The following is a 16,651-nucleotide window of genomic DNA, read 5'->3' as shown; positions in this document are numbered from 1 at the left end:
AGCCGGCCCTCAGGAGCCTGACTTGGTCGAGGTGGCCAAGTCTATGATCAAGGTCGTTCCTCCAGCTGAAAGGGAGGCGGCCAGGGGTGTCGGCACCCTTGACCTAGACGGGATTGCAGGGGTCCTTGCTGAGGTATACTTAGCATATTTTTGAGTATTTGAATTCAAGGACGCCTGTTTTCTTTTTTGTTTGGAAACTGACGCCTGTTCCCTTTTTACTTAGGCCCTGCTCCGAGTGAACGGCCTTCGCAAGCCGCTTGACCGGAAGAACAAAGAGGTAAAGGCTGCAAAAGCTATGGCCGCCTCTGACTGTGATAAGGCAATGTTTCAAATTGCCCAAAATGAAGTTCTGACCATTGATATTCTTTATTATCAGGCGCAGGCTACCGCCGCTATCCGGGCTCAGTTAGAGGCGGCCCAGAAGAGGAATAGCGAGCTGGAGGCGACCATCAACAACCTCAAGGCCGAGCTGAGACCTCTTCGCCAAAAGATGTCCTCATACGAAACCTTGGAGAAATCATTGGCGAGCGTAAAGGTACGCCTGGTGACCCAGGAGAAGAGTCTTACTCAGGAGCTCTCGGAAAAGGCCGAGCAAGAAAAGAAAGAGCTGGTCCGGGAGATGATGGAAGACTCTGCTCAAATCCAGCGCATGACTTGGGGCTGCCTCTTCCCCAATGCCGACTTTGCCTCATGGGAAAAAACGTACCGCTTGTGTTCTGATAGATATAATCAAGAGATCCTGGCGGCTGCTGAGGAAGAGGCGTTGGAGGAGGAGGAGCAGCCGGTAGTGGCGCTTGTGCCGCTTGGGGGTAATGCATCAAAGAAGGATGCAGCTGAAGCCGAGTCCAGCAAGAAGAGTGCTGACCAGGCGGCAGCTGCTAATATTGAAGATCTGCCCCCTTCTTAAGCTTTAGGTCTTCTTTCCACGGCCTGCGTGCCGTTTGTTTGTATTTACCCGGCCAGGGGGCCGGGGCTCTGAATATTTTGCCGGTCTTTAATGACCGGCTTCCTTTTAATGAATATTTTTGTTTTGCTTCAAATTTGTTTAAGTATTGAATATTTTGATATCCAATTGTACATTATGCCGACTGTTTTACATAGCCGATAGTTGCAGACAGGTACAGATAGTTAGTCACGCCGTCTATGCCCCTGGACGACTGGTTGTCTGTTTCCAGGCTAGACGATCAGTCGGCCATTTATCCAATCGGTATTCGAACCATTTTAAAGACTGGATCCCCTTTAGGCAGGCGGTCCTGTCATTTGTAAAATTAACCAAGTAGGAAAGTGGTTTGACCAAGTAAACATGATTGTTACCTAGTCGCCAAGTAACTGAGTAGTAGAGGTATCAAGCGGTTGGTACCGGTTGTTCCCCTTTATTCGCCAATGTTTGTTGGCTTTTAACTCATAGGTTGTTAACCTAGCAGGAGTAGTGGTTGAGAGCCCCTGTTTGCTAAAAACAGGCGGACGATTCATACCTTTTAGGCTCCATACTAAGTTTGAGAGAATGACTATGAGTTAACTTTGGTGTTACTCAGTCGTTGTCACTCCTGCTTGAGTAGTAAAGGTACCAGGCGGCGGAGGCCGGCTGATCCTTTTGATTCGCCAATGTTTGTTGGCTATTAACTCAAGAGGTACCCCCTGCATTTATCCCAAGTAATACAGGCGGTCATCTGACTCAGATGTCAACTGCTACCACTGGTTTGGTTAGTGATAGAGTTATCCTTGTCTCAAAAACGGCTACGTGGTTGCCCTTGGGGACAGTCGTATAGGTGTCGTGTAATTAGTTTATAGAGCAATGTTCCACCCAAAAGGGAGCTGCTCTCTGCGACGAATTTCATCCGGAGGGATGCCGCCGGACGCCTGTTATGATGTTGGGACAGGTCGAATTAGTTTAAAGATTGGATCAGTTGGCTTGGCGCCTGGACTGATCATTCGGCTTGTGGAATTGGTTAGTTCTTGGTGAACTTAGGTGCTAAGTTAGAGGAGGGTAGCCGCCTGTTTAGGCACAGGGTCGGCTAGGCCCTGATCATTTTTAGCTAAGTATAAGGGGGGTGGCTGTGTGCTTTGGAACCAGTCAGCCCTCTTCTTTGGAGAGTAGCCGACTATATATCCAGACAGCATGCCCCTATGGTGAGTAAAATATTCAATGGAGAGTAGCCGACTGTAAAGGTACATGCGGCATGCCCCTCTGAAGATAGAGTAAAATACTCAATGGAGAGTAGCCGACTGTAAAGGTACAGACGGCATGCCCCTCTAAAGATAGAGTAAAATACTCAATGGAGAGTAGCCAACTGTAAAGGTACAAACGGCATGCCCCTCTGATGATAAAGTGAAATACTCAATGGAGAGTAGGCGACTGTAAATGTATAGGTGGCCTTCCCCTCTTAAGTAAGAATCAAAATTAAACATGGAGAGTAGCCGACTGTTTGTCAGTAGGCATGCCCCTCTTAGGTAAAAATGAAAACTGAGTATGGAAACTTTTATTAAGTAGCCCTTGACTATTTATATCATTCAAAAGAAATATTTCTTAAGATTATCTGCATTCCAAGTTCGAGGCAACGGTTGGCCGTCTGGTGTTTCCAGACGGTAGGTACCGTCCCTGACCTCTTCACAGATTCGGTAGGGTCCTTCCCAGTTGGGAGTTAGTTTGCCAGACTCATTAGCCCTTCCAATTGCTTCCATTTTTCTAAGTACAAAGTCCCTCACCTTGAGTGGACGCCTGTGTACTTTTTTGTTGTATGATCTAGTCATTCTCAGACGGTAAATTTCATGGCGCAAGACAACATTGCCCCTCCTTTCAGGAAGTGAGTCTAATGACAGGCGCATGGCTTCCCAGTTTGCCTCTTCGTCATATAGCATTACTCGAAGAGTCGGCTCGTAGTGTTCTATTGGAAGAACAGCTTCTGCACCATAAGTTAGGAGGAATGGAGTTTCTCCAGTTGCCCCTTTTTCAGTCGTCCTAATGGCCCAGAGAACATGTGGTAATTCATCCGCCCATAGGCCGCCTGCTCGTTCAATCTTTTTCTTGAGACCGTCTGAGATGATTTTATTAAAGGCTTCTACCTGGCCGTTTGCTTGTGGACGGCCGAAAGATGCAAAGTAGTGTGCAATTCCTTGGTCACCCAACCAGCTTTTGAGAAAAGGTGTCTCAAATTGGGGACCATTATCAAAAATCATAGACATGGGAACCCCGAACCGAGTGATGACATTTTTCCAAATGAATGAAATTACATCCTTCGTCTTGATTCCCTTTACAGCCTCCGCCTCTACCCATTTAGTGAAGTAGTCGACGGCAACAAGTATGTACCTCCTTCCGCCTGTAGCAGGCGTATATGGACCCAGAATATCCATGCCCCACTTAGCAAACGGTAGTGGGCTATGAATGGTAGTGAGGTCAGTAGCCGGACGATGAATTAGCTTGCCAAACCTTTGGCACTTGTCACATTTTTTCACCATCTCCATTGCATCTGCTTCTAAAGTAGGCCAAAAGTAGCCCTGCCGCCTTGCCCATTGAGCAAGCGTCCTACCGCCTATATGGGAAGCACAGTAACCAGAGTGAAGATCGTCTAGTATCTCTCGTCCCTTTTCTGGAGAAACACACTTTAAGAAGGGTTGAAGGTACCCCCTTTTGTGAAGTTCTCCCTTTATTATTTCAAAACTGGTTGCTTGTTTTTTCAGTGCTGCCGCCTGTTGATGATCATCTGGCAGGGTACCCTTTGTCAGATATGCCCTAATTGGATCCATCCAGGTTGAGCTTCTGTCTAAGATTCCAATAGGTTCTTCCTCAATGCTTCTCCTCTCCATTATTTCCCAAAAAACAGTTCGAGGATTATCACAGGAGGCGGATGATGCTAATTTTGAGAGTGCATCCGCCTGGTTGTTTTCTGATCTCGGCACTTGGGTCAGACGAAAATCTTCAAGGGATCCGACCGCCTGTCGTACCGCCTGTAAATACTTGATCATGGCCAGATGGGTTGCTTCGTATTCGCCATTGTACTGACTCACTATCAATTGTGAATCGGAACAGGCGTCTATTTTTCTTGCCCCTGCCGCCTTGCACATGCGGATTCCGGCTAGTAAAGCTTCATATTCTGCCTCGTTTGAGGCCTGAAAACTGAAGCGTAGAGCATACTCGTACCTGTCGCCCTCTGGCGACTAACATATGACGCCTGCTCCACAACCATTTGAAGTAGAGCTTCCATCCACATATACCTTCCAGACTTGGTCTGGAACTTGAGAGTCAGGAGGACGAGTCATCTCAACAATAAAGTCAGCAAAGGCTTGCCCCTTCACTGCTTTTCTAGGCTCGAAGGTAACTTCGAGGCTCTGTATTTCTATGGTCCATTTGATCATTCGGCCTGACGACTCCATGATGGTCAGTGGCCGCTTAATAGGTTGGTCTGTATACACGACGACTGCATGTGCCAAAAAGTAGGGCTTCAATTTTTTAACAGCCATGAAGAGTGCAAGACCAAATTTCTCCACTAAGGGATACCTCAACTCAGCATTTTTCAGTACGTGACTGACAAAGTAGACCGGAAGCTGACAACCGTCTCTTTCAGCAAGGAGAACAGCGCTTAACGCATGATCAGAGACGGCCAGGTACATGTAGAGTACTTCTTTGGGCAAAGGGCTGACCAGCCTCGGCAAGGAATGCAAGTGAACTTTCAATTTCTGGAAGGCCGCCTCAGCATCCGGCCCCCATTCAAACCCTGCCTTTTTCTTAATTGCCTGGAAAAAGTATAGGCATTTGTCGCCTGATCGGCTTAGAAATCTTCCCAAGGCCGCCAGACAACCTGTTAACTTCTGAACCTCTCGGATGGTACGAGGCGACTGCATGTCGATGACCGCCGGCACCTTCTCAGGGTTCGCCTCTATTCCTCTCTGATTGATAAGGAATCCGAGAAATTTCCCAGACTCAACTCTAAAGACACATTTCTTGGGATTGAGCATGACATGGTGCCGCCTGAGTGTGGCGAAAGTTTCTCGGAGGTCCGACAGATGATCTTTCTGAAGTTTAGACTTGACAATCATATCATCAATATATGCCTCGACATTTCTCCCAATCTGATCAAAGAACACAGTGTTTATCATTCGCTGGAAAGTGGCCGGGGCATTCTTAAGACCAAACGGCATGACCGTGTAACAGTATAACCCCTGATCAGTGACGAAGGCCGTCTTCTCCTGATCTTTCTCCCATAAAGGAATTTGATGGAAACCAGAGTAGGCGTCCATAAATCTCATCAAAGCATGGCCGGCTGTTGAGTCGACCAGGTTATCAATTTTAGGCAGAGGGTAACTGTCTTTGGGGCACGCCTTGTTTAAGTCTGTGTAGTCTACACACATTCGCCAGGTGCCATTCGGCTTTTTAACAAGCACCACATTTGCAACCCAGTATGGGAAGTAACATTGCCGAATGAACCCTGCATCAAGTAATTTTTTAACTTCGGCGGCTGCCGCCTGACTTCTTTCTTCGCCATGGTTCCGCTTCTTCTGCCGTACCGGCTTCTTTTTCGGATCCACGGCCAGTTTATGTACCGCCAGATCAGGACTAATGCCTGGCATTTCATGGACTTCGAATGCAAAGATGTCCTTGTATTCTTTCAATAGTTTGTGAAAGTCGTCACCCAGGTCCCTTAGAGCAGTCGTCCCAACCTTGATTGTTCTGTCAGGACGCGAGTCATCTAAGATCAGGTCCGTATGCTCACCAGCTGGCTGAGGGCGGAATTCATCCGACCGCTCCTCTGCCAATGATTGCTATTTTCTGTCTTTTCTTGCGGCCCCTGTCTGGGATGCTTTTCTCTTCTTGCCGCCTGCTTCTTGAAAAGGCGCACTCTCCTTGACATTGTCAAGGTCTATTTTTCCACCGCTCGACCCAGTGGCCATAACAGTGGGCTTGACATCCGAGAGATAGCACTCACGGGCCATCCTCTGATCTCCCCTTAGGGACCCGACTGTTCCATTATCCCTCTCAAACTTGAGCAACATAAGAGATGGGATTATAACAGCCTTGGAATTATTCAGGGTTGGTCGTCCCAGAATCATGTTGTAGGCCGAGAGTTCTTCTACTACCAAGAACCGGACTACCATGTGTCGTCCTTCCCCTTTTTCGCCCAGGCGGATGGGTAAATCCACTCGTCCCACTGGGTGGACGACTCCTCCTCCAAACCCTACTAAAGGGTGGGATGCCGGATGTATGCAATCAGTCTGATATTTTAGTTTCGACAGACATTTGCTACTGATGAGATCTGAGGAGCTTCCGGTATCTATGAGGATTCGGCCAACTCTCTGGTTGGCCACTTTACATTCAATAACGATAGGGTCGTCATGCGGCCCTCTTACCCCTCCTAGATCTTCTTCAGTGATGACAATCTCAGGAAATGAATATTTGGAGGGCCATTCTTGGTGAACGGAATTTACATCTAACCGTCTGATATTGTCTTTGTTGCCCCTAATAGTGGGGCCGCCTCCTGAGAAGCCGCCTGCAATGGTTTAGACGACTGCATCATCTGTATCGAACTGTCGGCCTGTTGATTCTTTTTGGCCGACTGCTTTTTCGAGGAAGTGTTCCCCGTAGATTTCTTGACATAAGTGTCAAGATCACCTTGCTCAGCCAGGCGGTCCAGATACCGCATGAGACTGATGCATTCATTGGTGTGATGACCAACATCTTCATGATAATCACATAATTTTTCTTGGTTCCGGTTGTTTGCAGAACCCTTCATGGGGACCAGCTTCTCAATTGAGATCCGTCCCTTGATTTCCTTTAGGATAAATTGGCTATCCTTGTTAAACGCATACTTTGGGAGTATGGTTTGAATTCTTTTTTCTTTTTCTGGGCCGGCTATTTAGAGGAATCAGCCGCCCAGACCTCTTTTCTCTTCTCGTCTTTGTTTGACGACTGTTTCTGTCGTCCTTCTCTTTTGTCGGACCTTCTCCCGTCTGACTGCTTTACCGTACTACAAAGATCAGTCGCCTGTATATAAGCTTCCGCTTCAATCAAGGCCTCTTGAAGAGTCGCCACCCTCTTTCGGACCAAGTCAAATTTAAAGGTCGACCCGTCTTTGAGACCTCTGAAAAAGTCAGTATAGGCTACTTCATCCGGTAACCCTTGAATCTGTATTCTCATCAGGTTAAACCGCCTGATGTAAGAACGAAGCCCCTCCTTCTCGCCCTTCTGAATTGTTCCTAAATCAAGAGTCGTCTTCTTCGCAGGGATGTTCATGGCGAAGTTGGAGGTGAATAAGTAAGCAAGCGTCTTGAAGTTATTTACACAACCAGTCGGCAGGTTGCCGAACCATTGTTGTGCGATTCCTTTGAGAGTCGCTGGGAAACACTTGCACCAAGTGGGATCATCCAACCCTTGAAGGTACATCAGGTTGGTGAATGTCATCAGATAGTCTTCTGGGTTAGTAGTGTCGTCATAGGCGCCTACTAATACATTTTTCACTTTGGCCGGCTGAGCGGCTTCAGTAATTTCCTTGGAGAAGGCCGACGGCTGTTCACCAAATCTAAGCAACCGTAGCTGCCAGTCCATTGGTTGGACATTTTTTGCTGCATGTCCACCAAACGGAGGTGGCTGTAAAAAATACTGTTGTTGCGGTACAAACGGTAAGTTTGGTACCGCCTGGTCGCTATGAAAGCCGGACTGACGGGAGGTGCCGCCTGACTGACTCTCATGATACGACTGAGTATGCCTCATCGAGGTATTTCGCAGACTGTCTTGGAAGTTTGAAGTAGAGGCCGACTCTGACAATCGGCCACTCTTCTTCTGCTCTAGCAGTAGCCGAGCGTCTGTGTATGTTTTCCTCGACCCGTCCGCCTGAATATGACGAACAGGTTTCCTATTTCCTGGAGTAGGAAAACGGTATTTTGTGAAATCAAGGGCAGGTGGCTCCCACTTCCTAGATTTAGGATGAGGGGTCGCCTCTCGCCCTTGAACTGGCTTCCTCTTCCGTGAAGTGGAGGGTTTCTTAGCCGACTGCTCCTTGTCCAGAGCAGGCGGCTTCTTGTTGATCAACTCTTGAATTTCTCCCTTGAAGTCCCTCATGAAGGTCATGAGTTCGTTCCTTGTGATGGGAGCAGACCCATCAGTCGGCTGCTGCCGAACAGGCGGTGCGCCTGCTGGCTCGCTTCCAGTTTGAAGATGTTCCCGTTCCCTCCTTTCGGTATGACGGGTACGTCGGGCCCTTAAGGTCCCGTCTGAAGCTGTGTGAGCTTCAACTTCAAATTCATTCTCAGTATCGTGGTCCGACTGAACTAAAGGGTCGTCCAGGGGACGTCTCTCTTCAGGGGCCGGTACAAACGTGGATGCCATCTCAGAAATACTCTCCCCACAGACGGCGCCAAGATGTTTCGGGGTTTTCTGATGTCCTGCGGGAGAGTTACGATTCCGAGATTGGAACCGGACGCCTGTACCTGCAAAACAAACGGATGCTCCGGATGATTGGAGATCCGCCTCCGACGGTCAAGTTAGTACTTGATTAAGGAGTAATTAATGCGGAAATTAAAGTGATTGGGTCTCTCTAGGTGAGAGAGTTTAATGTGTGTAATCTGCGTAATCTCCCTTAATGAGGATTAAGGGAGGTATTTATAACCTCGGGAAACGTGCCAATCTAGGTTTAGGTTAACCTTGGGCTGATTGGGCTTCCCACGAAAGTTGGGCCTAGGTGACCGGTTATCCCAGGTGTCATGGGAAGGACACGTGTCGTGTCGTAATTGGTCCAGAGTGGACGGATCATTGCTTGACACGTGGCAGGCTCCTATTGGCCCATGTGACGGACACATGGCGGAATTTGATTGGTCCACTTGTCAGATGGTGATTGGTGGGAAAAATCCCCTAATCAGATACTATAATGGTTGATTGTCTCCCAAGCTTACATCTTTACTCTATTGTAGACAACTAGACGAAGATAATTAGGTAAAACCCTATCAAGGACGGTTTCCTAACTTATAACTTTCATTAAAAATTTATATATTTTCTAAAAAAAGTGTAGAGTCTCATACTTTTGTGCACGTTATATTAAGCAGGGGTACGGTTGAGCTTTTTTATCCTTACACCTTGCTTTAGCAGCTATAGGTTATGTGGAGAGGGAAATTCTCTTAATTTGGTTCAATATAGCTCTTCACCTAACCTTTTCGAATAAAAAATAGTATAATGACATGTACCTTTTTTTTATATACTTCCTTATCAAGACGCATAATTGTAAGAAATAAAGTTATCAAGTGTTGTTTATTTTTAGTAATCTGTAATGAAAATAGGGGTCGAAGGTGTAGTGGCGAAGAGTGTTATTTTCTCTTTCGGGATGGACGAAGAACTGATAAGATCATAAAAGTACATTTTTTATTTATTAGACTCTTGTATTTATATTGACTTTTAATGATTTAAATGTTTATTAAATAATTTTTCTTCTGGAGACACGAGTTACTACTATTTTTTTTTATAGGAAGGAAAATTACGGTATCAAAATGCATTTTACCAAGCTCGGAAAAAGAAACAAAGCTTACAAGTGAAGTCACATACTTTAAGCCCAATAATCACATGGATCCTGAATATAACAACTTGACCCTCAACCAAAGCAAAAAGAACAAAACAAAAAGAAAAATAAAGGAGCAGCTACTCATTGTTCTTGCGGGTAAAACACAAAGTTCTCCACCGACTTTCGTGGGTACCAAACTGTCAAGCAAGAGATGATGAAGATGAAATTGGATAATTATCGGAGCAAAATACTCGGTGTAGTGGAGATAATGAATGGAGGTTTCTTATCTTTTTGTTGGGGTTCTGGGGAGTTATCAAATTCATATTTTTTTGGGATTTTTCTGGGCTAGGTTTGAGGAATAAATTGAAGATATTCATCTGAGGTAAAGGAGAGACGAAAGTGAAAAAGCACAGAGAAGGAGCAGCGGATTTCATGCGAGCAAATCTGGGGGCAGTGGAGTTCGTGGCATCTTCCTTTGTAATCCTCAAATTAAGTTTGATACTACATTAGTTTAATATCTTACTTTTTCTTATTGAATTCATTTTGGTATGATTGATATCTTATTAGATTATAGGATTGAATCTTATTATTAAGTTTATCTTTGTTAAATTATTGCATTTGTTCATTATTGGAACTTGATTGTTTCGTTTAGCTACTGTTAGCCTTATCAATCTAATGTTTAACTATTTCTTCCATATTATGAAGTTTCTGTTTGTAATTGTTATTGTTCTTTCAACTCTTAATATGTGAGGCTAGATTATTAGTGGGAAGGGAGATATGTTATGCAATGGACTATTGTATTGTGAGAATAGATTTGTTGTAATTATTGGGTATTATGATTATGTCTTAATTGGTTTGATAATCAGTTTGATTATTATGAACTAATAGGATTATATTTTAGACCGGCCATCTTTAGCGTAATTTTCTAGTTTAATTGTTAGAGTATTAACTTTTGATCCGTAATTGTCCTAGTTAATACCATTAGTAGTGATTAGGTGTTTGATGGGTGACTAAAACTTGTCGTAATACCTAAGATTATCAACCCTTTGAGTTGCACAAGTCCGAGCTTGTAAGATTTGTGGCTTAAGTTAACTACTTCCTTGTTATTAATGCGGCTAATTAATCGAGTCTAGAGAGCTTGTTCTAGATTATTATTTAGTTAGACAATATTCCGAGAGCTCGTTTGGTGTATTTGCAGTTAAGGGAAGTTTCGAATGCTTGTTTGTGTTCATTGGTTAACATTAAGATATAAACGTAATTCGTATAATTCGATGAGCAATAGTTGATACTCTAATGTTATAATACATCTTTTGATTCCCTATTTCATTATTCTTGATTTTATCGTATTTCAATTTTTATTAGTTTATTTCTCTGTACTTTATTTGTTATCTAGTTAGTAACTTATTTACCAAATTTTGGCGCCGTTGCTAGGGAATTGGCATTTTATTACATTATTACTTGTGTTTTTTGCTAACTTTCCTTACTAACTTGTCATCTAGTTCTTTGTTTGTTTATCTGTGATAGAAATTCGAAGAATCAACGATTAAGAGAATTTGCAACAAGGAACCAGGGACATATAATTATCCTTTTTCTACATCTTTTGTAGCTAAAAGGACTCGTGCTCAAATACTGGAGCAAGCTCGTCAGATTCCGTTGCCTCTAAGTGAGAGTTCATCTTCGGAAGAGGAAACTGAAGAAATTTTTGAGATGGCTGACCGTACCTTAAAGCAGCTCGTTGTTCCTACATTTGATCCTAATTTGATGTGCATATTAGATGTCAGGACACAATGTGAGATCAAGCCTGGGCTGATTAGAGCATTACCCACATTTTCAGGTTTTCGCAATACTAGTTCCTTGGGTTCAGTTTACATGAATGAGGCGAACATATTTTTAAAGGAATTTCACACAGCATGTTCGAGGATGAAACCTGCTGGTGTAACCCTTGATCAGCTCAAGTTAAAGGCATTTCCTTTTGCTTTAACTGATGCTGCCAAGGAGTGGTTGTTCGGACTGCCTGCAGGAACCATCACAACTTGGCTCAGATGCAAGAAAAATTCATAAAAAAATATTTTCCGGCATCTTTAGCAGCAAACATTAGGAAAGAAATATGTGGGATTCGACAAGAAGATGAAGAGCACTTCATGAGTATTGGGAGCGTTTCAAAAAGCTATGTAATAGCTGTCCTAACCATTAGATCAGTGAGAAATTACTAGTGTAGTATTTTTATGAAGGGCTAACGGAGTCGAATCGGAACCTAACTGATGCTGCAAGTGGCGGAGCATTGGTTGATAAGACACCCACAGAGGCAAAGACGCTGATTGCAAACTTGGCAGCAAACTCTCAATATCGAGGAGGTCGAAATATCAAGTCCGGTTTGTACGTCAAGTTAATGAAGTAGTGAGTTCTAACTTCGAGCAACAATTAGATAAACTCACTTCCTTAGTGGCCTGGAGCGATGATGATTGAAAAATGGCAAGAAAAAGTTTGTGGCATATGTTCGATAGCAGGACATCCAACTGACATGTGCCCACTATGCAAGAGGAACAAGTGAATTCTGTTGGTGATGTCCAAGGGCAGCAAAGACGTTATGATCCATTCTTTCAGACCTATAATCCGGGTGGAGAGATCATCCAAATTTGAGATATGGAAATAATGTTCAGCAACAGGCAGGTAGCTCTAACCTCAGATAACCAGCTTTCCATCAACATCAAGCATCTAATCCTCCACTTGGTTTTCATCAACAACAGCAATATCAGCCGCGACCTCAAAATCAGCAAGTTTCCCATCCACAATCTGGTAGCTTATCTCTAGAAGAAATCGTGAAGGCAATGGCTGACAACACTTTGCATTTTCATCAAGAAACAAGAAGTGGATTAAAGAACTTGGAGAACCAAGTTTCTCAGTTGGCTAACACAGTGGGAAAGCTCCAAGCTCAGAACTCTAACAAGATTCCGAGTCAACCAGAGAGAAATCCGAAGGAGAATACAAGCGCCATATCACTTAGAAGTGGCAAGCAGCTGGAGGTCCTGGAAAAAAGCAAGAGTGAAGTGCTGGAAGAGGAACAAGAGACTATTGTTCCAGGAAAAAATGAGCAGCCCTCTGAGGTAAGTGATGTTGTTTCATCTAAAACTAACCATTTTTCTTCTTCTGTTCCTTTCCCTAGTAGGTTAACTTCTAAGGATAAGAAGAAAGAGATGGAAAAGGAGGTGATAGATGTATTTCGCAAGGTAGAGGTGAACATATCTTTACTGGAAGCCATTAGACAAGTGTCGTGTTATGCAAAGTTTCTGAAGGATTTGTGCACTAACAAGCGAAAATTAAATGGAGATGAAAAGGTCAGTGTAAGTGAGAACATATCTGCTTTTTTACAAAGGAAAATTCCTCCCAAGTGTAAGGATCCAGGTCTTTTTACTATACCTTGTAGAATAGGTAACACGAGATATGAGAGGTGCATGTTAGACTTAGGAGCTCCTATTAATGTGGTGCCTTTATCTATTTATAAAGCTCTAAACTTAGGACCTTTAAAAGATACTCGTGTGATTATCCAACTTGCTGACCGTTCTAATACTTATCCTTTAGGAGTGATTGAGGATGTCTTAGTAAAAGTAAATGAACTTGTGTTTCCTGTTGATTTTTATGTGTTAGATATGCCAAATGATGAATCCTCTAATGCAACACCAATCTTATTAAGGAGGCCTTTTATAAAAACATCTAGAACCAAGATTGATGTTCATAGTGGGATTTTGACCATGGAATTTGATAGGGAGGTTATCCGATTTAATTTATTTGATGCCATGAGATATCCCTCTTATTGTGAATCTGTTTCTACTATAGATGTCATTGATGCATTAACTGAGCAAGTATTTTTTTCTCTCTAGTCATGATGCATTAGATGTTGTTTTGACTGAACCTGTGGAAAAAGAGCAATACATTGACCTGCAGGAACATTTTGAGCTCGAAAATGATGTCAAGGAAGCTTTCTCCTCCTTGGAGGTGCTTCCAAATAAGCAAGGAAGGTATGCGGATAAATTTATGAAATTGCCTGTCACATCTAATAGACTTTTACCTTTTGTTGTACAGCCACCTGAAGTGGAGTTAAAACCTCTGCTTGACCACTTGAAGTATGCATTTTTGAGAGAGAATGACACTCTTCCAGTCTTAATCACAAGTAATCTAACTCCGGCTCAAGAGCAAAAGCTGGTGCAAGTTCTCAAGGAACACAAAACAGCTCTAAGGTGGACAGTTGCGGATATTAAAGGGATTAGCGCTTCTATGTGTCAGCATAGAATCTTATTAGAAGAAGGAGCTAAACCTGTGAGACAAGTGAAACGACGACTTAATCCACCTATGATGGAAGTGGTAAAGAAAGAAGTATCGAAGCTTCTTAAAGTGGGGGTGATATACCCTATATCAGATAGCCCTTAGGTCAGTCCTTTGCTAGTAGTCTTGAAAAAGTCAGGAGTCACAGTGTTGGAGAATGATAAGGGAGAAATGGTTCCCACCCGAGTGCAAAATGGGTGGAGAGTTTGTGTGGATTACATGAAACTTAATTCTATGACTCGAAAAGATCATTTTCCCTAAACCTTTATTGATCAAATTGTAGAACGTCTTGCTGGTCATGCTTATTACTGTTTTCTTGACGGATATTCAGGTTATGTGCAGGTTCCTATAGCTTCGGAGGATTAAGAAAAAACGACGTTCACATGCCCGTATGGCACATTTGCGTATCGTCGTATGCCATTTGGATTGTTAAATGCCCCAGCGACTTTTCAGAGATGTATGGTAAGCATCTTTTCAGATTATCTTGAAAATTTTATAGAGGTTTTCATGGATGATTTCACTGTTCATGGAGATTCGTTTGATAATTGCTTAGAACATCTCACTTTGGTTCTTAAACATTGTCTTGAAACTAACCTTGTGCTTAATTCTGAAAAATGTCATTTCATGGTTCAACAAGGTATAGTTTTAGGCCATATTGTGTCTTCTGAAGGAATAAAAGTCGATAAAGCTAAAATAGATCCTATTTCTTATCTGCCTTACCCTGCCTCTGTGCGGGAATTTCGTTCTTTTCTTGGCCATGCAGGTTTCTATCGAAGGTTTATTGAAGGCTTTTTGAAGTTTGCACAACCACTATGCAGACTACTCCAAAAGGATGTGGAGTTCCACTTTGATGAGGCCTGTAAGAAAGAATTTATAAGCCGAAAGACAAGTTGGTCATTGCCCCTGTTCTACAACCTCCTAATTGGGACTTTCGTTCGAGCTGATGTGCGATGCTTCTAATTATGCCATAGGTGCAGTGTTAGGCCAGCGAGTTGGAAAAGCTCCCCATGAAATCTACTATGCTTCGAAGACTTTGGATGCGGCTCAAGCTAATTATACTACAACTGAGAAAGAACTTTTAGCTGTTGTTTTTGCTTTAGAAAAATTCAGATCTTATTTATTGGGTACTAAAATTATTGTGTTTACAAATCATGCAGCGCTGAAATATTTATGGTCAAAGGATGTATCCAAACCTAGGCTAATACGTTGGATTTTATTGATTTAGCAATTTAATGTTGAAATAAAAGATAAAAAAGGTTCAAACAATAGTGTTGTTGATCATTTGAGCAGGTTTCTTGTAGTTGAGGAAGGTAAAGCAATCAATGAAGAGTTCCCCGATGAGCAACTTCATGCCTTGAGCTCAAGAACTCCGTGGCATGCTAATTTGGTGAATTTTCTTGTATCCGGGAAGTTTCCAATCATCTACACTAAAGCATAAAAGGATCGGATGCGAAGCATAGCAAAATACTACATATGGGATGACCTATATATCTCTGGAAATTTTGTGCCGATCAACTGATTAATTAGAAGGTGCGTTCCTGATTTCGAATTTATTTCTATACTAACTTTCTGCCATTCTTATGCATGTGGAGGACATTTCGGACCTAAGAGGACCGCATGCAAGGTTTTAGAGAGTGGTTTCTATTGGCCATCAATTTTCAAAGATGCATATGAAATCTAACACCCCCAAATCTCCCTCTACATAAATATTAATATAATACGTATAATTATACAGTAGAGATAGATTTGGGCATATTTCCGCTGCATGATTATGCAAGGCTACTCAAAATACTTAACTCAACAACAAAACTTGCAACGAAAACTCAACTTTATTTTATTAATACTTATAAAAATAGTAACATTGTTATAAGTGCTCAAAAATAAAGACAAGACCAACATTCCTAAACTAGGTGAAGCAAATCCCTAGACTCCCATATGTTCATTCATGATTCCACCTGAAAATAGTCAACGCTTACCATTACGGTAAACAGGGCGAACCAAAACAAATAAGAAATACGGATTAGCAAATTATGCTAAGTACGATAAATGCAAGATAGTGTAAACTCAATTTATTTGCAAACATGCTTTTAAAACCAATTCCAATAATTAATCCAATAAATTCAAAACTCATTATTCCAAAACCGATTTCAATGATTCATATTCAAATAATAGTTAATAAAACCAATTCCTTTATTAAGAACCAATTCCTTTTAATCCAATTCCTCACCCAAGTGTGCATACCCCCAAGCTAGTCTCCTTATATTACAAGGCTATTCTTGAGGAAAGACCCGGTCATACAAAGTCCAAGGCCTTATCAATAAACCAAATCCGCATAGTGGGATTACTAACATGCAAGCATTAATAATAATAATTCAATGGTTCAATAAATCCTTTTAATATCCAATAGTTCCAATATAATTCAAAATCCTTTTTAATTAATTCCACATGCTTTCAAAATCAAACCTCGTAAATAAATACCTGAGAATAAAGTCTCATATTAAAAAATTTTCAAAATCACAACTCTTCCTTAAAAAACCTTTATTTAATTCAACAAACCTTTTAAAATCAATTCGTTTATTTAAACACGATAAGTAATCTAAACCATTCAAAACATGATTTAAAAATCAATCATTCAAAATACTTTTATTAAAATCAAAACCTTCAAACATAATTTATTTCAAAATCATAATTCAAATCAATTTAAGTCAATCCCAATTAAATCATGTAAAATATGTTATTCAAAACAATCACTTTCGAAGGTATCTAGCCACCTAAACGTACCTTGATCCTTTCTAGAAAAACCACACAAAAAGAACCTCAAGAACCTTGATTTCGAAAATCAATCAACACTT

At 42.2% G+C, this 16,651-nt stretch overlaps 1 protein-coding gene across 8 annotated transcripts; it reads left to right on the top strand.

The window, feature by feature from the left end:
• The first annotated feature begins 9,287 nt into the window (after window positions 1-9,287).
• Window positions 9,288-15,065, top strand: LOC110722108. 8 transcript variants are annotated; one of them, XM_021901354.1, is made up of 7 exons: window positions 9,291-9,956; window positions 11,086-12,149; window positions 12,227-12,814; window positions 13,560-13,789; window positions 13,823-13,904; window positions 14,142-14,261; window positions 14,563-15,065. In XM_021901354.1, the coding sequence occupies exons 2-5, from the start codon at window positions 12,123-12,125 to the stop codon at window positions 13,902-13,904; spliced, it is 927 nt and encodes a 308-aa protein (XP_021757046.1). In that variant the 5' UTR covers window positions 9,291-9,956; window positions 11,086-12,122; the 3' UTR covers window positions 14,142-14,261; window positions 14,563-15,065. The 8 variants fall into 8 exon arrangements, with proteins under 8 accessions (XP_021757040.1, XP_021757041.1, XP_021757043.1 ...); XM_021901352.1 differs by having other exon boundaries at window positions 13,560-13,904; XM_021901353.1 differs by having other exon boundaries at window positions 13,560-13,904; window positions 14,131-14,261.
• The last annotated feature ends 1,586 nt before the right edge of the window (window positions 15,066-16,651 follow it).

Source organism: Chenopodium quinoa, unplaced genomic scaffold (genome assembly GCF_001683475.1).
Source record: "Chenopodium quinoa cultivar QQ74 unplaced genomic scaffold, ASM168347v1, whole genome shotgun sequence".
In the NCBI taxonomy this organism is placed as follows: domain Eukaryota; kingdom Viridiplantae; phylum Streptophyta; class Magnoliopsida; order Caryophyllales; family Amaranthaceae; genus Chenopodium; species Chenopodium quinoa.
Note: the sequence above shows the minus strand (reverse complement) of the source record. Positions and strands in the feature narration are given on the sequence as shown.

What these genes read in the sequence shown, in the direction of transcription:
- LOC110722108 (XM_021901348.1), top strand. Translation starts at nt 12,123, where the DNA reads ATGGAAATAATGTTCAGCAACAGGCAG. An exon ending in TAATGTTCAGCAACAGGCAG is followed by an intron (nt 12,150 to 12,226) that starts GTAGCTCTAACC and finishes CATCAACAACAG; the next exon opens with CAATATCAGCCGCGACCTCA.